Source organism: Diplotaxodon limnothrissa, linkage group LG8, assembly GCF_057381915.1.
Source record: "Diplotaxodon limnothrissa isolate DT_005_m linkage group LG8, D_limnothrissa_male_GT1.1, whole genome shotgun sequence".
Lineage (NCBI taxonomy): Eukaryota > Metazoa > Chordata > Actinopteri > Cichliformes > Cichlidae > Diplotaxodon > Diplotaxodon limnothrissa.
Genome location: NC_140603.1, coordinates 5,946,146 through 5,966,588, shown reverse-complemented (window position 1 = coordinate 5,966,588; position 20,443 = coordinate 5,946,146). Strand labels below are relative to the sequence as shown.

The window sequence follows — 20,443 nt, the reverse complement described above, 5'->3', positions numbered from 1 at the left end:
GCTGTAGCTGTCAGGGGAGAAGCTTTTGGGGCAATATTTCTGTCAGAATCCTCCACGGTTTCATGGAGGGCAGGCTCTCATTTAACACCCTCCGTTGTATAATTAATGCTTTAAGCCACTGAGCTATAGGAACTAGATTTTTCATAATTTTAGCTTGGAGTTTACAGAGGACCAACTGAGGTCCAACTGAGTTTTTCACTGTGCAGAATATATAGGTGTGAAACTATGCTAGTTTAGATTCTTTTCTAATCCTGATTTTTTTTTCATATAGGCTGAAATTTCACTCCAGAGTTTGGGCAAGCAAAACTCACAAACATGACAAACAAAGCCGGTCAGTTAAAAGCAAAAACTGCCCAAAAATACCAGCAATCAAAATCAAAATAGCAGCTGAATCCAAAAAGGCCATTAGCAAAAGCTTAAAAGGACAGCAATCATCTGCCTGTGGTCTGCCAAGCACGTCGTGTGGTTCAGAATGACTGGTACATGATGGACCTCAAGTGACAACTTTCACTGCCCCGGAAGAATGTAGACAAGTTCAAATTCATTGAGCACAAAATGTAAGTGCAGGGAGGCAGCAGGAGAGTCTCCAAGTGTAACTGTATAAAAGCATACAAAAAGGAACGCAGCTATGTGCAATATTGTTATTTGTGCATATTTGTCACAATATCAAGATTTTCCTTTAAGTGGTGATGCAGTGCTTACGATTCACAGTGAGGTTTGAACCTGGTGACCAGCTGAGTTTGCAGTTCCTCTGTGTGCTTGTGTGGGTCTGCTTTAGGAATTCTGGTTTTCACAATCCAAAGACTTTCATGTTACATGTGATTCTAAATTAGCCGTAGGTGAATGTTAATGAATGGGTGTCCAGGGTGTATCCTGTCTTTTGTCTTATTACAACCGGGAAAGGCTTCAGCACCCTCATGTGCTGTTCATTTATGGGTGGATGGAAAGTTATTATTCACGTTTATTGTGACCCACGCCAAGGATGGTGTGGATCGAAGAACAGCAAAACCAGTGGGGACACCACTGTGATGTGGAGATGTGGGAGTGTCTTTAGTTATCTCACCAGAAACAAGAATGGTAAAGACAGCTCTGTGCTGCACACTGGAGGGCTCGAAACAGCAACTCAAGAAGCTAGAATAGCTAGACCTTCAGGCATTGATAAAATACCAACACTTAGTGAATAGACAAGTACACAGTACAAAAATATTTTAGCATTGCCAAACACTGAAGAGAGCAATATTAGATGCCAAAATTCATACAGTCCTACATCACTGGGTTACGGTACTTTTCTATAACAGATAATGTGGTAGGCCTCACTGAGTTTAAGGAAAGAAAGAAAAGAGAGAGCCAGATAAAGTTTTTAAACCATCCCACCACACCTGGCAAATCACTGCATGATGTAGATGCAATGTCAGTGTTCAGCCGTCACAAGGAGAGACTCTTTTTAGACCAGATTGTCAGATGAAGTATGCTGAGCCTTCTGCACTTTAAGATTAAAGCCTACTTATCGTCCTTGCCAATGCACTCGCCCTGACCACCTAAAGACTTAGCTTCTAGGTCCTAGATCACACACATCACTGCCGTCAAAAAGTTGGGAATTAAATTGCACCACAACACTTTGAAGCTAGTGTTTAAATAAGCCATTCTGCCTCTTTCATCAAAATCTTTTTTTTTTAATTGGTCTGCACAGCGAGATCGGACATCTAATAACCACAAAGAGGAAACAATGTCAAAGCTGTCTCCTCTCCCCATCCTGAGAGGAAATGTAAAGAAAGCCAGAAAATGGACTCCTGGAGCTTATTTGAAGTTTTTTTTTTTACTCAGTTCTCGCCGCAAAGACCCGAGGACAGGTGGGTAGAGGCGAGAAACCTCTTAGCTTACAGCTCTGCCTCGGCAGTATTTTCCCAGCCATACCTCTGTGCTTTTACACCTTCAAAAGTGGGAAAGTATTTGGCTTGACAGTACAAACGTTTCCTCTCATTTCAGCTATGAGGCCTAAATAGTTGTCAGTCAGTATTTACTAGCTTGATGTTTCAGATGTTTGCCTCAGCTGAGATAATTGGAGGACTTTTTTTGTAATTGATTTTTTCCTCTTTTCTTCAAAACTTGGAGATGTAGCCAGAGGAAGCTGTCTCATTATAATCAACACTAATGAGGCAGAAAGCCAAGCTTAGAAGCTCTGTGGGAGCTTGCAGTGGTCTGTGTAAAGGTGTTTTTGAAAATGACAAAAGGAGCGGGTCCACAAAACAGTCAAGGCTGCATCTTGAGAAGATTGTTGCTGTTTGCTGGCAAAGTTCTAAGGTTAGTGGAGGTTGCTGAATAGTTAACAGGAGCTAATACTTTCTAAACTTTACCTTCCTTTACTCGCCAACTTTTTAAAGTACCCTGTCCTTAAAAAAGTTGGCGAGTAGACAGAGAGCAGACACATTGTCTCCATAAATCTTCAGTTTTCCTGGGCTTTAGTTTGATCATTCCACCCTGCGGATTAAACGCACTATAAGTGAAGTACAGTAGCCAAATTCCACTAATAGGGCTAGACAAACAGTTTGCCGTCCGACTGGGAGCATTGTCAAAGAGCTCCGTTTGCCAGCGTTCGTTCTCTGCCATGACCAGCGGGCATATCCATGGGCTTGTCTTCTCCACGTCAGCCTAAATGAGCTCCTCGACGCTCGAGAGGCGAGGGAGGAGACGGGGGGAAAGATGGATGTGGAGTGAAAGAGGAGGACAGAGACTAGGGAGAGAAAGAGAATACACGATGGTGCAGAGAGACCAAAGCCAAACTGTACTGACTACACAATATGTCTGCATGATGTTCTGTAGATAGTCAGCTGGGTGCATTTGTTAGCAGGGGAAGCATTGTTTGGGGCTTGGAGCAGCTGTCAGGCTACGAGAAAAGCGAGCATGCTGCAGACAGAACGACAGACAGATACATGCCGACACCAAGTGCTCTCTAATCCCTCTCCTCTGAGTTGAACAAAGCAATGAAAGATCAGGGGCACGGAGGATGAGATAGTATGCCAAAGTCAGCTGGATAGAAGAAAAACAAAGTTCTGTCTGCTCTCAGTTTGTTCAAGTGATACTGCTAACAGCTAAGGCTGTGATTATTACTGTTATATAGAGTTAGGTGCCATATGGTGTTTTGTTTTGCTCAAGCACACTTGTACACAATGAATGCGGGGAGTCGTGATTGACACCATTAAACAAAGAAATGAAGTAGAAAGAGCTGGATCTATTAAAAGTCAAAAATATGACATCATTCACACATTCTCATGGAAAACGTCTTAACTTTGGTAGAGCCGGAGTGGTGTCCATTACTCAGGCTAGGTTTGCATCTTAAGAACACTCATCCACACCCAGAGCACACCTCCCATCTGCACAATTACACGGTGGATTTAGCAGCCAGTTGTCTCATTCAGCCGGCTCAGATATGGAGTCAGATCAGACTCAGCTGGCTTTACCTCCGGAGATGATTCTGTTGATTAGAATAAGTTCTGGGGCTGGAAACACACAGCATCTGCTTGCCTCTGCCGCTGCCTCCTGGGTAACGCTGTGCAGAGGGGAACAAACAGTGCCTGGGCGCCTCTCCAGCCTGTTCTCATCCTATACGGCACCTGTTATGTGACGCGGTGAGACTGTTACGAGATCCGCCTGGCTTCATCGTCAGCGTCCCCGTGGGAAAGCCGTCGCATCACACTGGCTTTCTCTAGAGATGCATTAATCATCAATCATCCACCAAACACTCATCTGCTCATTGTCGTGACTTTTTTGTTTTAATCTAAGGGATGAAAAGAAAAACCCACAAAAACAATAAATTAAAAAAACACATTCATGTTCAGCCATGCTGGCTCAGTTGTTTTATAGATATTGTTGAGTGCAATTACTGCTTCTGGCCAAACTCAGAAGAAGATGAATCTTGATGATAGCCAGAAATAAGCTCTCACTTTTCCTTAAACACCACCATGGGGTTTATATTTTTAGTTGTCTCCAATTGCCATAAAATTTAAAACAGATATGCATCACAGCTTACTGTTAATAGGGACTAATTCTGCTCATTTCCATTTCCTCCATGTTTTTATTCCTGGACCTCGAGTAGCTTTTCATGATTCACATTTCAAAATAATCCTTGTTTTCTTGCCTTTGTGTAGCTTCTCAGTTCATCGCCTCTTAAAGAAGTTTAAGCTTTCTTCCTCCTCTCTAAGCTAACTTTCTTGTGATTGGCTGCCTCTCATAAACACATGCCCTAGATAATCATAGCATGATACCCCTCAGTGATATCAGAAGGAGCCAAGAATAGAAAAAAAGCTGTCTGATTCAGCATTTAGAGCAATCTGATTGCTCAGTTTTAGGCTAACACTTCATTCGTATGTCATTATTTGAAATCTTGGCTACTTGACTCATCAGCCTGTCAAAATTTTCATTCATCAAATAGCTTTGTATTTACATGTTGAATTGACACAGGTTTTGCTCAAAATATTCACAGTCCAAAGAAGATGAATCAGACTGATCCCCCCCCAGTTTTGAGGTGTGTGTGTGTGTGTGTGGGGGGGGGGGTTCTTTGATTTTAACCTGACTTTTTCGTGTCTGCAATGGATTAAATATTCAGTTTATCTACTAAAGTTTTATTTTTAAGACTCTTAACACTTCCTGCAAAGTCTTCAGTGTGCATATGTGTCTGCGCAGGTAAAATATGTAAATTGCAGCAAGGCAGTAATTATAGCTCAGTTAGTACCATTATGGTCCAAAAGGACTAAAATTTCCATATGCAGTTAGTTTCTAGCTCTGTTGAGCACGACTCCCTCTCCTTGAGACGTGCTTTCTTAGAAACCCAGCAGTGGAGACAGTAGAAGCAAGCCCTCCAGTGCATTCCAGAGCTGGTATCAATAAGAACAGACATAACACTGATCAGGTCAGTATTACATTACCGTAAATAGGAGCTGGAGTGGAGCTGGATTGCAGTGTGGCTTGTATTAAATTCTTCTTTGCTGTCATACCTTGGAGGTCATGTATGAAATCTGAAATTCTTTGTTAACCAGCACATATCTGAAAAAGTGCATTAAACTTATAATAAATGACTGGTATCCAATTAAAATGTAGGTTAGAGCATAAGATTTGTGTTTAAAGCCTCTGTGGGAATGATGTGTGGAGTCTGTGCCTGATTTATTTATTTCTTTTTTTGGTCACTCTTCCATCTCTGCACGCAGCAATACCTTTGAGACTACACGCTGAAAGAAAAGTGATCCCATATTTCTTAGTTTTATCTGACACACCTCCTAACAGCTTGTCCACTCAATATCCATTGATTTACCTGCAGTGAGTGTGCTGTGTTTCCCTCCTCGTTGTGGAATAAACGGAATGAAACTTGAAACCTTCCTCCCTCCTTTCCCTGCTCAGGGCATTCTCTTCTGTACCGGTGAGTGTCTGAAAGCCCCCCTAGACCTGCTGAAAATCTACCTGCATGAGTCGAACCGGGTCTACAGAGACAAGCTGGTGGAGGAGCAGGACTTCCAGCTTTTTGATAGGCTGCAGGCAGACACAGTAAAGAAGTTCTATGAGGTGAGAGTTTTACAAAGTTCAGCGAAGGAAGACAAGAGCGGGAGGCTGGAGGCTGGGGAGGGAGGGAAGTGCGGGATCATTAGGCTGCCTGCTCTGTGTCTGGACCTGGACATCAGTGGCCAACACAGCGAGGAGAGGAGAAAAAGGAATGTTGGGGGAGAATATTAATCAGTGTGGTGTGGGGGTCTGCCTGTCATGTCCGTGCTGTCAGCCTGGCAAATTGGAAAACATTTTAATGATTTTCTGTCCACTGCTCCCTCACTGCACTCCCTAGCTCTATCACATGCACACTAGTCATCCCACAATGAAGAACCTGACAAGTGTATGTGTACATACACACACAGAAGGAGAAGGGAGAGAATAACCCTGCTCATGTATAGTTTTCACAGCTGGCAGCTAAGGTAAACTTATGACATTTTGCCCCTGTGCCACAGAGCAATATGCAGCATGGTTTACTGCTATATTTTTACATGCAAACAAGACAATGTTTAGAGACTTTTATAGTCTCTTTAAATACTACAGCTGAACGTGATAAATATGTAAGCTTGCAAAAAAGTAGAAAAATAGTCTAATTCATCACATCTACTGCAGCTATTTGTTTTCCGAGGAAACCAGCGTGCTGAACAGACACACAGTCTTTCCAGTCAAATGTTTGGGGCCTAACACTTGCCAGAGTGAAAATGAACTAGGTCACCCTCTGCGCAGCTGTGATATTCAGCTGTGTCCCTGTCCAGACTGTTTAGGCTTAACACTAATGTTATGCTGACAGGGGTAGTGTGTGGGTCTGTATGTATGTTTATCGCTGAAATGTGTGTGTGTGTTTGCGTGTGTGCCTCCTGAGGACATGGAGGAGACTCTGGAGCAGACCAGAGAGATGAACCTGTACTGCCACTTCGCCCATGGTCAGGGGGAGGCCAGATACATGGCCGTAGAGTCCTGGAGCAGCCTAAGTAAAACTCTGCTGGAGGTGCTGGATAGCTACAATGAGGTCAACGCCACCCTAAACCTCGTGCTGTTTGAGGACGCCATGGCTCACATGTGAGTGGAAGTTTGAAACCCCGGGGAGGAGGAGGACTACAGATAGAGTTAAAAAAAATGTATCTGTTTTTTTATTGTCTGTCAAGACAGTCGGCTGGCTTCCAAGGTATTTTAGGATTACCGCTTCCATTTTATAGACTGTCAAACATAGAGACAGGTGAATCTGTGAAAAAATAAAAAATAGCATATATCATGACAATTTAATCCAGACTGGATGCTCAGTCTAAAAGTATTTTGGTTGCAAGATTCAGAATCAAAAAATCTGTCGTCATTAAAGTTGATTTTTACAAACAGTCAACAAATTCCACAAATAGCCAAATACACCAGTCCTCTGTGCCACAGTTCCTGTCGTCCAGAACGTTTGATCAGCGTTTTCTATTCCTAGAAATAACATCCAGATTGGTTACATTAACATGTAGCTAATATTTCTTCCATATTTGGTTTAAAATCTCAAACTGAATAAAAATGCCTTATTTAAACACCTTGTTAAGAAAACAAACCTAAACTGATTGACGCTTCAATCAGGTCTCCGGGGGTAGAATTAGACTGATTAGAACGGGATGTGCTGCTTTTCTCTTCCCCAAAACAGCAGCTTCCTGAGCTGCTCCTCTGTGGAGAGTTTCTTTAACTAAGAAGTCTTTAAGACTAAAAGAATTTAGAGAAGTAACAGCAGCCACTTCACCGAGTAGATAAGCAGATGAAATAAATGCTAAAGAGATTCAACGTTTTTCAATAAAAAATTTTAATTAAAAAAAAAAGAAGTCTGCATGTCACCCCGGCCTCTGTAGCATATTTTTTGTTTTTTATTTTACCAGTTTCCCGTCTTAAAGTCTTCTAAAATGTGTAATTATAAGACTTTTATTTATACGGCACATCTAAACTAACAGCAGATGACCCAAAGTTCTTTGCAGTCTAGGCAGATAGATTAACATTCAGTATACAAAGTAATTAGTGATCAATGGGTTCGTAGTAAGGAAAATAGCATGACTACATCTTACTGATTTTGGTCTTTTTGTGGGATAATTAACAACATATAAGAACAACAATACTTGGGCAATATTCAGTGGATTTAAAATAACATTCTTAAAAACTAACGTGGACAAGTTTTTAGTAAAGGAGGTGATGACTGGTTAGAAAATGTGTGCGAGCAAAAGATTGAGTTCTGCCTGCTTATTCAATGCACTTTTTCAAAGTGATGTCATAATGCCACCACAAAGTTCTTGTTCTGTAAAGGTCAGCTCTTTTGTCTATCTAATGTCTGACACCTGTTATCAGCCAGCATAGATTTATGTCCTGAAATGTTAGCATGGAGTAAGATTATCTGTCAGACAGATACAGAAACTGTTTCTCATCATTTTATAGATAAGTTAACCAATGAAAAGAGAAAAGTGTGCTTTCTTACATTTATGGCTTTAGCTACTGTAAATAGTTCATCTCTAACTGTGATATCATATCTGATCTGTTTTTGGTATGAGATGTGGAGCTAATTTTAAATTCACTGCAACTGTAAGCCGGGCGCACTCACATTAGGTTTGAAGCACTGATTGGATCTTAGGTGGAAGCTAAAAGTAGATGAGTTGAAGTATGGCATCTCAAAGGAGGAAAACTTTCAAGTTAAGCCTTGCAGGAAGTAGAGTCAGCAGTTTGTGTACTATCACTGAAAACAGCTGAGTTAGCAGCTGCAAGTAGTCAAACTTTTACCTGAGTATGAAAAGTGTCACTTGATTTTTGAACCGTGGAAACAACTGCCAAAGCAGTGAAAGCAATTAAAGTGAAAGAGAAAAAAGCAACCGAGTTGTTAATTGGAGAGATTTCAGTTCACTTGAATTTTAAAAGATCTAAATTGAAGCACTTAAGTGAGTTTACAGCATCAGAGAACTGACTCTCAGGTGTCAGGTTAAGTGAAAGCATTTATTGTAGATAGAAAAAGTCAGATGTGAAAAGCTAAAGTATCGTCATCTCCAGCCCAGGACTGACATGGAAAGCATTTAAAGTGAAAAAGATAAAAGCATTTGAAGAGATTTAAGTGAAAATGGGTGAAGTTTTAGAACTGACAGCAGCTGCAAAACGAAGCCGTACTGTTGACGAACACAGTTCAAGAAGTTGGGAGCTTTACACAACGACAGTTAAAATTGAATCTAAAGCTTTCAAAAGCTGCTAAACTGTGATTTGAAGCACTCTCAGCAACTAAGTCGACATTTACAGGTAAGAGCTTAACGCACTTAACTGTAATGTAAAAGATGCAAATGGATAAAGTGGAAATTGACATGGTGAAGTAGATGCAGTTTGAAGTGTAATAAATCTTAGTCGATGTGTCAGTTGAGTTTAATTTACATTAAACAACTTAGAAGTGAAAGCATAGAAGCAGAAGATGTATCTATGACTTGCTAATGTGGATGTGCAAGCTCGAAAAGTTGCTGAATCATAATTAGAAGTGTAAGAAAAGGAAGCAACTGAACTGTCAGAGATTACATTTACCAGGCCAGCTGAAGTGAGTGTCTTTTGGCACAAACGGAGCAACAGAAGCGATAATGAAGTAATTTCATCGACAACAGCAGCACACGTCTTGTGTTACTAAAATCATAAAGATTCTCCGGAGCACAGTGCAGCTGAGTGTAATGTTTGATATATTTCATTGCTGTACGTGTCAGTGGAACAGTCTGGAGTAGACGGTGGTGACAGTTAGCATTAGAACAGAGAGAGCAGGAGACAAACCTTTTTGTCTTCTGCTATTTGTTGTATGAGTCAGACATTTTTATCCGGCTCTCTTGTCTCACCCTTTCATTCATTCCTCCCCCACACCTCTCCCACCCCTGGCTGTCTGCTCCTCCACATAAAGCTGCCGGATAAACCGAATCCTGGAGTCTCCACGGGGTAATGTGCTGCTGGTCGGAGTGGGCGGCAGCGGCAAGCAGAGTCTGACCCGGCTGGCTGCTTTCATCTCCAATCTGGAGGTCTTCCAGATCACCTTGAGGAAAGGCTACAGTATCGCTGACCTAAAGGTTTGAAGAGGAGTACTTGACAAACAGATCATCCTGTAAAAGCATGTTTCATTTAAAATCTAACAAAGTTTATTATGTGCATGCACTTTTGCCAAACATAATCCTCACAGTATATAAATTTAAAGCACTCGGGCATGTATCGCTGCAAAATAACAAATCTTATTATGGGTGCCACTTTTCCCACTCCAACCCTCTCACTCTCCCTGTCATCCAGAGTGACCTGGCGTCCCTCTACGTGAAAGCTGGCGTAAAGAATATTGGCACTGTGTTCCTAATGACTGATGCCCAAGTGGCAGATGAGAAGTTCCTCGTTCTGGTCAACGATCTGCTGGCATCGGGTAACAGCAGGTTTTGCTAATTACTGCATGTCATGTTTAGCAAGAGAGAAATGCTTTCATTGCACAACAGCAACACATCACTGTGGTGCCATTTTCGGCACCATTACTCATGTGCTACCAACACATTATTGTGAAAAATTGCAGAGGAGGCTCAGACTCACAGCTACATTTAAACGGGGCATTTTAATAATCTAATGAATGGAAATTACTGTTAATAGAAAATTACTGCAAAGCAATCTATGCTAATGTTGGCTTGCAATAGTTTTGTGAGTGTACCGTATCACTTTAAGTAGGAAGATATTTAGGATATGAGGCGTGTGCCAGCAGATGTCGATGCATTATTTAGTGAAACACTGCTGCCTGCCTGAAAAGAAAAGAACAAAAAGAACAACTACAGTTACCCGGGGTGCTGTCATATGTGCGTTACTGACACAATATTTCAAAATATATTTACTTACTGTCAATAATATAAACGAATAAAAGAGCAGCTTGTGAGGCGTGCATGGACAGTAGTGCGAACGACCGAACCTGGCAACACTATTACATGTTTATCATGAAACGCTTTGTTTGGTGTTCTGATGTTTATGGCAACAAATATAAGCAAACACAAGCTGGAATTACATGTTTTTACTCCAGTATACTGTTAGTAGCTGGTTTCGCTTAAATGGGAAATAGAATGATTTGTGTATAGCTTTATTTGGTGCATCATTCATCCATTAATACAACCACTTTTTGCTGCACCCAAGTGCTTTCTTTCTAACACTCCAGAGTAACTAGCAGTTCAGCATGCTCAGATCGATATTCACATATTTTGGCACACAGCCTGGAGTAGCCAGGGATTGAGCCACCAGCCTTATGTTTAGCCTCCTCTATCTAGTGAGCTACAGCCAACTGTGAGCTTATTGAAGGCGTTAGAGGTACATACTATGATACACATACTACATACTTTTTACTCATTTCATCAAAGCTGTCTAAAACAAAATTAATGTGGCTTTAATCCAAGGAGAACATGACACTGCATTTGCAGGGAGGATGATGAAATATAATATATACGGAAATCCAAAGAATTAGAATTTATATGAAAGGCTTTTTAAAAACATATAGATGTTAATAATTGCCTTGTGTGTGATGATGTTCATGTTTTGTTCAGACTGGCCCACCTGTTATAGGGAGGAGAAGGGATCCAGACACAATAAAGTAACATTTCTGGGGCAGTGCTGCAATGTATGTGCATCCCAGGAATGTAGTAGTCATTTACAGTATTTGAAGTAAAACGCTGATCCAGTTGAATATTTCAATTTTGGAGGTCGAGTGTTTTCTCAATATGTGCACAAAGGCAGGAAATCTCTCATCAACGGAACCACCCAACCCTCCCATCAGGTCCCTTACTTCCATTTTTCATTGGCATTAAATACTCATACAGTGTCCGCGTGAACTTGGAATAATTAAAGGAATGTGGGAAAGCATATTTACGTTTTTAAATGTAAAAGCTATAATAATGGAAGTTCATCATATGATGAAGTCATCAGCTGCCGGAAAACATGATTGGAGATTTTTCAATGCAGAGTGCTACTCTGTCAGAAACATGTCCTCCACGGTGCAGGGGGATATATGGATGGATATATATATATATATATATATATATATATATAAAAAAACACCCAGCACGCCCCTGCGGGCGGTTTATCCTTCAAGCTCGGGTCCTCTACCAGAGGCCTGGGAGCTTGAGGGTCCTGCGCAGTATCTTAGCTGTTCCCAGGACTGCGCTCTTCTGGACAGAGATCTCCGATGTTTTTCCCGGGATCTGCTGGAGCCACTCGCCTAGCTTGGGAGTCACCGCACCTAGTGCTCCGATTACCACGGGGACCACCGTTACCTTCACCCTCCACATCCTCTCGAGCTCTTCTCTGAGCCCTTGGTATTTCTCCAGCTTCTCGTGTTCCTTCTTCCTGATATTGCTGTCATTGGTCGGCCTCCAGAACTGTTTGCCTCCAGAACTATATATATATATATATATATATATATATATATATATATATATATATATATATATATATATATATATATATATATACACACATATACACACACACACACATATATGTCAAGGCTCTGTGTGCGGGCAGGCGGAGAGGAGGATCCAAACGCAGGACTCGAACATAGATTTGAGAATCAAAACCACAGCTTTATTGCTGGCCAGAAAACAAAACATAAACCAAACATGAAAACACAAGCTGGAACACACAGGCACGGTCTGAGGGTGAACAGACGTTAACGACGCGACACTGACATAAAAACACACTGGGTTTAAATACACTGAGGGAGTCATCTGAGAATCCTCAGAAAAATGGACCTGAAGAAGGAGCTGCTGACCGTCTTCTACCGCTGCTCCATTGAAAGTGTGCTGACATATTGCATCGGTGTGTGGTTCTCCAGCTGCACCACAGCACACAGAAAGGCACTCCAGAGGGTCATCAACATGGCCCAAAAAATCATTGGACATCCTCTTCCCTCCCTGAAGGACCTGTACAGCACTCGCTGTCTCAAGAGGGCACGCAGCATCCTACGGGACTGCACACACCCAGGACACCGGGTGTTTAAGCTGCTGCCGTCTGGCAGGAGGTTCAGGCTGCTGAGGTCCCGAACAAATAGACTCAAGGACAGCTTTTACAACAGGGCAATAGCCCTGATCAATGTAAATAGCTGACCTGACTGGATACCTCCCTGGACTTTTTAGGGGGAGGTAACAATGTTTAAAACGATAAAAATAATATTTATATTTATAACAAGGTGCAATAATAATTAATGTGCAATAATAACAGTGTGCAATACACATACACTTATTCTTCTTTTTTATACTAAGTTAATATACTGTGTTGTGTTGTTTGTTACGTTGTGATGTGTCATATCGTGTCGTGTTGTGTTATATGTAGTGCCGACGTAGGACAGTTTTTCCAATTTCATTGTACTACTGTACTACGTATGACTGTGCAATGACAATAAAGAGTTATCTTATCTTATCTTATCAAGGAATTAGAGACAGAAGGGGGACACAGCTGGGAGAAATAAGACCTAACGAGACAGGGAGAGCGAAGCCGGAATACTGACATCAGACAGGAACAAGAACCTTCAAAGTAAAACAGGAAACAAAACACACTTTACTAAGACACAGACTAGACAGAGACAGACTAGACGCTGACCAAAGTCTACTAAATAATAATCATAATCACAACAGTATCAGATCATAATATAAAAAAAACACCAAGATAACAGAAACACCAAGTACCAGAGAAACATAAAGGAAAATCCATGATGCAAAAGTACCAAAACATAATGAACTCAAAATACTGGGTCCAACGGACCCAGAACCGTGACAGTACCCCCCCTCTAAGGGCTGGCTCCCGACAGCCCAAAACGAAAAAGCACAGAGCACCAGGCCAGGGCGGGCGGAGGGGGCCCAGGACGGAGGGTCCGAAACAAAAAGGAGCACAAGAGTCCAAACACACAAGAAGGCACATCAAAAACAAAATGAAACAAAAGCTCAAGAGTCCATGAAGAGGTCAGGAGACCGACCGTGCACACGGCAACGGCGGCGACAGGCAAAACAGTTCTGGAGGCCGACCGTGCACACAGCAACGGCGGCAACGGGCAAACAGTTCCGGAGGCCGACCACTTGGAAGGCAGTGGCAGCCACTGAGCAGGTCCGGAGGGCGGCCGCGATGCCAGCGGCGGCGACAAACCTTTTCCGGAGGCCGTCCCCGAAGGCCATGACGCCACCTTAGAGGCCTGGAAAACGGCCGGCAGAGGCGAGGCGGAACGGATCGAGCTGGCTCCGACGGCGGCGTGGCAACCGCAGGACCAGACGAAGGCGAAGGCGGAGCTAAGGCCGGACAAGACAAAGACGAAGGCGGAGCAGAGGCCAGACCAGACGAAGACGAAGCTAAAGCCGAAGCCGGACCAGACGAGGCTGAAGCGGAGGCCGGACCAGGCGAGGCTGAAGCGGAGGCCGAAGCCGGACCAAGCGTGGATGAAGAAGCGGAGGCTGGACCAGGCGAGGCTGAAGCGGAGGCCGAAGCCGGACCAAGCGTGGATGAAGAAGCGGAGGCTGGACCAGGCGACGGCGTGGGCGGAGCTGAAGCCGGACCAGGCGTGGATGATGGCAGCGGGACGGCTGCGGAACCTGACGGCAGCGGGACGGCTGCGGAACCTGATGGCAGCGGGACGGTTGCGGAACCTGACGGCAGCGACGCTGCAGGCGGTGATGCAAATGGTGATGATGTGAATGCCGTAGGCGGTGGCGTGAATGCTGCAGGCGGTGATGTAGGAGTCACAGGGGATGTTTCAGCAGATGGTAGCTGAACAAACTTCCCCGGACCGCCAGCAGATGTGAGGATGTGCTGGCTGGGTCCTCCAGGACCCTCAGCTAATGAGGCGTGGTGCTGGGCGGGCTCCTCGGACCCTCCAGCAGACGTGGCTTGAGGCTGGACGGGCTCCTCGGGCCCTCCAGCAGACGTGGCTTGAGGCTGTCCGGGCTCCTCGGGCCCTCCAGCAGACGTGGCTTGAGGCTGGCTGGGTTCTCCCGAACCCCCAGCAGACGAAACATGAGGCTGGCTGGGTTCCCCCAAACCCCCAGCAGACGAAACATGAGGCTGGCTGGGTTCACCCGAACCCCCAGCAGACGACACTTGAGGCTGGAGGGGCTCCTCAGGCCCTCCAGCTGACGACACTTGAGGCTGGACGGGCTCCTCAGGCCCTCCAGCTGATGACACTTGAGGCTGGACGGGCTCCTCAGGCCCTCCAGCTGGAGCAGATGCAGGGCCAGAGGCAATAGGGACCCCTGACTGAGGGTGGAGATGAGAGGCTGATTTAGCAGAAGACAAAGCTAACGATTCCTGCACTAGCTGCGCTACTGACTGGGCCATGGACCGTAATAAAGTCTGCAAAAAGTCTGATTGAGGTAGCGACTGAGCCATGGATAACTGAACTTGAGGTGATAGTGGGGGTGGTGGTGGAGTTGGTGACTGGGCTACAGACGGCTGCTGACCAGGTGACACTGGAAACTGTGCTACAGACGGCTGCTGACCGGAAAACTGAGCTGAAGGTGGCTGCTGACCGGAAAACTGAGCTGAAGGTGGCTGCTGACCGGAAAACTGAGCTGAAGGTGGCTGCTGATCGGAAAACTGAGCTGAAGGTGGCTGCTGATCGGAAAACTGAGCTGAAGGTGGCTGCTGATCGGAAAACTGAGCTGGGAACTGCCATAAAGGTTGTAGTGATGGTGGTTGTGATGGTGACTGAGCTAATCCTCCTGAGCCTTCTGAACACGACAAAAACTGCTGGAAGGGCTCACCTGAGCCTCCAGCTGACACAGGAACGGGTGCCGGCACCAGCTGAACACCAAACCCTTCCACCCGAGGAACTGAAATGGGTGGAGGGGAACGCTGGGCCCGAGCTACCCTAGGAGCAGAAACAGGAGGAGCGAGAAGCTCAGGAATGGTCTCAAAATGCCCAATATTGCCAACTGGGTCTGGGCATATAGTCTTAGCAGAGTGGGCAACCTCAGAAACATTCAACCGGGACACAGAACAGTCCCTGGGAAGAGCCACGGTCTTAATAGACTGTAGAGAGGTGCAACTAGAGTCCTTAAATGTCCTTGGGGAACAGACAGCCCCTTCCTTCAGAGAGCCTGAGTTACAGCCTGCAATTTCTGTCCCTACCAACTGCCTGCGCCCTTGCTGAACAGTACATGGTTGAAAGGCTGGCTTAGAAACATTAACCACCCCCCTTTCAGCTGACTTGAAAACAGAACTTGAAGCCTCCGGAAATTTCACAGCAGTTCGAACATTTCTCCCCCCAGATTTAAGTGGAGTAGTCTTATTCATTTTAACACTAGGTTCAGATTGGGCAGAATGAAAACCGGTTCTTAAATCCTCAGAGCAGGGGTTCACAGGGTTAACAAACACAGACTCAACTACCTTTAAGTTAGTGGATTTAGATTCACTTGAATGGCAGGTAGTCTTCAGAATCTTAGGGGTGGATTTATTGTTTGTTATGTTCATGAGTTCAGGAGGTGCATGAGATAGACAGTCTTTGTTGCTCACCACTGCTGACTGTCCAGAGGAAGCGGAGCGACGGCTGCGTGAGCGTCGCTCACTCTGGGAAGAGGGAGATAAGCCAGACTGCGAATCCTCCTGCAGACCGGGCCGAAAGTCTTTCGGTGGGCCGGGCTGGGACGAAGAGGCGGGAAGTTTGTGTAGCTCCGAACGTGGAAGTCCCAAAAACAAAGCAAAGGATTGCAGTGGAGTAAGCCCAGTGTCTTCCACCACATAATCCTTCTTTCGTCGCTGCTTGCCCCTCCTGCAGGGCCTGAATTCTGAGAGCAGCGGTGGAGTGACGCCAGAAAACGGAGGAGCTACTGCCGTCGAGGGAGAGCGCTTGGCCCCTCGCATCCCTGACGGAACAGCTGATGGAACGGCGGTAGCCATCGCAGTTTGGAAGCTGCGGGACCCACCCAGAGCCAAACGAGACCCATCGAATGGTGACTCGTGCTCCCAGGCACACCTAGCCCCCTGCCTCTCCCTCTCCTTGAGGAAGGTGGAGACTGCGGGTCGCCGATACCATACGGAGTCTGCTGGATCCATTACTGGTCGTGTCGTTCTGTCAAGGCTCTGTGTGCGGGCAGGCGGAGAGGAGGATCCAAACGCAGGACTCGAACATAGATTTGAGAATCAAAACCACAGCTTTATTGCTGGCCAGAAAACAAAACATAAACCAAACATGAAAACACAAGCTGGAACACACAGGCACGGTCTGAGGGTGAACAGACGTTAACGACGCGACACTGACATAAAGACACACTGGGTTTAAATACACTGAGGGAGTCATCAAGGAATTAGAGACAGAAGGGGGACACAGCTGGGAGAAATAAGACCTAACGAGACAGGGAGAGCGAAGCCGGAATACTGACATCAGACAGGAACAAGAACCTTCAAAGTAAAACAGGAAACAAAACACACTTTACTAAGACACAGACTAGACAGAGACAGACTAGACGCTGACCAAAGTCTACTAAATAATAATCATAATCACAACAGCATCAGATCATAATATAAAAAAAACACCAAGATAACAGAAACACCAAGTACCAGAGAAACATAAAGGAAAATCCATGATGCAAAAGTACCAAAACATAATGAACTCAAAATACTGGGTCCAACGGACCCAGAACCGTGACACATATATATATATATACACACACACACACAATCACTGCTGTTTGCACGCTCGGTGGTCTCCTGGTAGCAGAGTGAATTATTTTATTCATTTCAGGAGAGATCCCTGACCTGTTCCCAGATGACGAGGTGGAGAACGTCATTGGCAGTGTGCGGCCAGAGGTCCGTGGCTCTGGGTTGATGGATACGAAGGAAAACTGCTGGAAGTTCTTCATCAGTCGGGTTCGCCGACAGCTCAAGGTGAAGCAGTCCGACGCTTAGACATGCACAGGAGTGAAAGCTGTGTTTTTTGCTATTTTGAATTTTACTTGTTATTATCAAGTTGCTCTCAGGGGCTCTCTTCAAGGGGGAACTTTTCCATTAATCTTTCCCACACAACTGCATATGTATTTTATCTCCATCCGCTCTTAATAGAGCAATAACTTGCCGCCTCACACTCTAATTTACTATTCCTAAATAAGAAACCCCTCATACTTGGATAAACATCCAGTTTTAGGATGAAGCCTCTTCCCAAACAATTTTCTATACTTTCAGATGAACTTGAGTACAATGGGAGGTGTTGGATGTCGTTATAAATCACAGACACGGGCAGAAAAGCCGGCGTTTAGCTGAAGTTAATTTCACCATCGCGTAGCTGCTTTGTTCCCCCTAGAGAGGGACAGATTCCAAAGCATTGCTTATTCTGTCATTATTACAAGCATGCGCCACCGACACCACCCACATCATCCTCCACTTCTGTCTCGCTAACAGCTCAAGCCTCCCTGGGTTGGCAAGTGGATAAATAAAGAAGGCAATCCCAAGGGCACAGACATATCAAGAGTGCATTTCTAACTATGCAGTTATGTGTCTCAAAATTGTCTGAATAGAAAGGATGTTTTCCCGAAGAATTACCTAATCTTGTTCATAGAGTTTGTGTGACATTTGCTGAGGCTGTGTCTCTGAGCTGAGTGAAGACCTAACAGCATTATTACTTTATCACTGCCACAGATTAAAATGCTTTTAGATCAGTGGTTCCAGGCTTACAATATGTGGAGAAGGAAGTAACGGCATGATATCACAGTATCCAGTGATGCAGGCCTAGGACGTGCTCTGGATTGTCTTGAAGCCCATGTTTGCTGAAATATATAGTGGCTGTCCTGTTTGTAGCAGGTGTGACTTTATTCAAATATTTTGATCAGTCTGCCAGTTATTCTTGGCCAAGTCATTATAGTATTTTACTGTTTGAGACAGAAAATAGTGAAAGAATTTCTGGGTCAAAAATCTAACTGAGAGCATTTTTAAGCAGTCTGCTGTTCAGAAACTATGCAACATACCAGAGTTTAGAGTTATTTTATTGCAAACACACAACACTACATGCATGATAAATGTTGTGACAAATACTTTGTGGCAGGAAAGTATTTTGAATAGTGTGTATTTTATTTATGAACTGAAAATCAGAGCATATCCTCTCCTACCTCACAGACTCTAGAGAGGATTTATCAGAATCAGATGTATCAGTGCAGAATACGACACTATTTTTTACCCTTACTGTTTTAAAGAGCAAATATTATGCTCGTTTATAGGCTCATAACCTTGTTTTTGGGATCGACAGTAATACGGCTGAGTGGTTAATACCACTGTGTGCCAAGTGACTGTGACTGTTTTGGTCCCATACTGGACCATGTCATACCACATTACCTCTATTAATGTTAACCATTGTTCTTGTACCTGACCATTTACAGTGTTTGTTTGGGGGGTTGTATCATTTGATAAGCCACGTAACACTGACCGTTATTCATTTAAGCATAAAAAAGGCACCAGACTTCAATGATGAATCAGTGTTGCATCTACACATAACAGACACCTTAGCAAAGAACCAATTTTAAATTATGTCTTTAGGCACTTTGTCACTAGCAGTATCAAACAAACAAATGAGGTGTTCCCATTTCTTTAATCAAATCTGCAACAAATGGTTAAAATAACACAGTTTGACTGGAATAAAATTGTATTTTTCCACCAACAAGATGATTTGCAAAGACCTATAAGCAGAACACTTACCTCAGCCATATCTCAGGGGTTCCCAAAGCCTCATCAGAAATGCTCTGAGTAGAAGGATGTCTGTCAAGAAGTCATCCTCAAGAAATAGAAACACAAAGAAAAGTCTGAGGCATGCCAAATTACATTACATTTTTATGCCATATTGCTTAATCCCCTGATGAACATTAAGCATCTCAAAAGGGAGATATTTGAATAACCTCCAACAAAAGGACGGTACTTTGCAAAATATGCAAGAAAAATGTTCAAGCTAAAGGTGGAAACAACGATGCTGTTTCACCACTTTTGCCAAAAAACACAGTTTTGGTATTATTCCTCTGGCTCTGACTGTTCAGCCTGATGTGGAACAGCCATGTTTCATGCAGTCTTGAAAAAAGAAAAAACATGAAATTATTATTTCTGTTGACATCATCATTAGTAATCAGTGTTGGGAAGGTTACTTTATTCCACTACAGATTACAGAATTCATGCCCCAAAATGTATTTTGTAACGTATTCTGTTACGTTACTCAATGAGAGTAACGTATTCTGAATACTTTGGATTACTTAATATATTGTCATGCTTTTTACAACTACATGAATGTACTATTGCTGTGTGATTTATTACTATTACTGAAGGTTATTCGCCATAGCAATACCAACTAGATGTTTAAATCTTAATATAAAATGAGTAACAGTAGGTGGATATTAGGTAAGGCTGCACTTTTTGCAGCGATCTCAGATAGAAAACTATTCCGCGCGAATATAAAACAGGTCCGCGGCTCCGAACCGTAGTAAAGGGACCTCTGGCTAATACGTCGGGTTCCGTGTCGGGCTCGTAGCCGAAATCTAGCTTTACTTTGTTGTCTGGGTCAACTTTGTGTGTGTGTATATATATATATATATATATATATATATATATATATATATATATATATATGTGTATATATATATATGTATGTATATATATATATGTATATATATATATGTATGTATATATACATATGTATGTATATATATATATGTATATGTATATGTATATATGTATATGTATATATACATGTATATATATACATATATACGTATAAAACACCCAGCACGCCCCTGCGGGCGGTTTATCCTTCAAGCTCGGGTCCTCTACCAGAGGCCTGGGAGCTTGAGGGTCCTGCGCAGTATCTTAGCTGTTCCCAGGACTGCGCTCTTCTGGACAGAGATCTCCGATGTTGTTCCTGGGATCTGCTGGAGCCACTCGCCTAGCTTGGGAGTCACCG

At 43.7% G+C, this 20,443-nt stretch overlaps 1 protein-coding gene across 1 annotated transcript in view; it reads left to right on the top strand.

Annotated features, from left to right (window-relative positions):
• dnah9 (dynein, axonemal, heavy chain 9) overlaps positions 1 to 20,443 on the top strand; it is a 199,808-nt gene that overhangs the window by 84,088 nt on the left and 95,277 nt on the right. Inside the window, exons 48-52 of the mRNA XM_085361180.1 lie at positions 5,392 to 5,553; positions 6,395 to 6,591; positions 9,431 to 9,593; positions 9,808 to 9,931; positions 17,258 to 17,400. Coding sequence (XP_085217306.1) covers positions 5,392 to 5,553; positions 6,395 to 6,591; positions 9,431 to 9,593; positions 9,808 to 9,931; positions 17,258 to 17,400 — 789 coding nt within the window. The remainder of the gene's footprint in view (positions 1 to 5,391; positions 5,554 to 6,394; positions 6,592 to 9,430; positions 9,594 to 9,807; positions 9,932 to 17,257; positions 17,401 to 20,443) is intronic.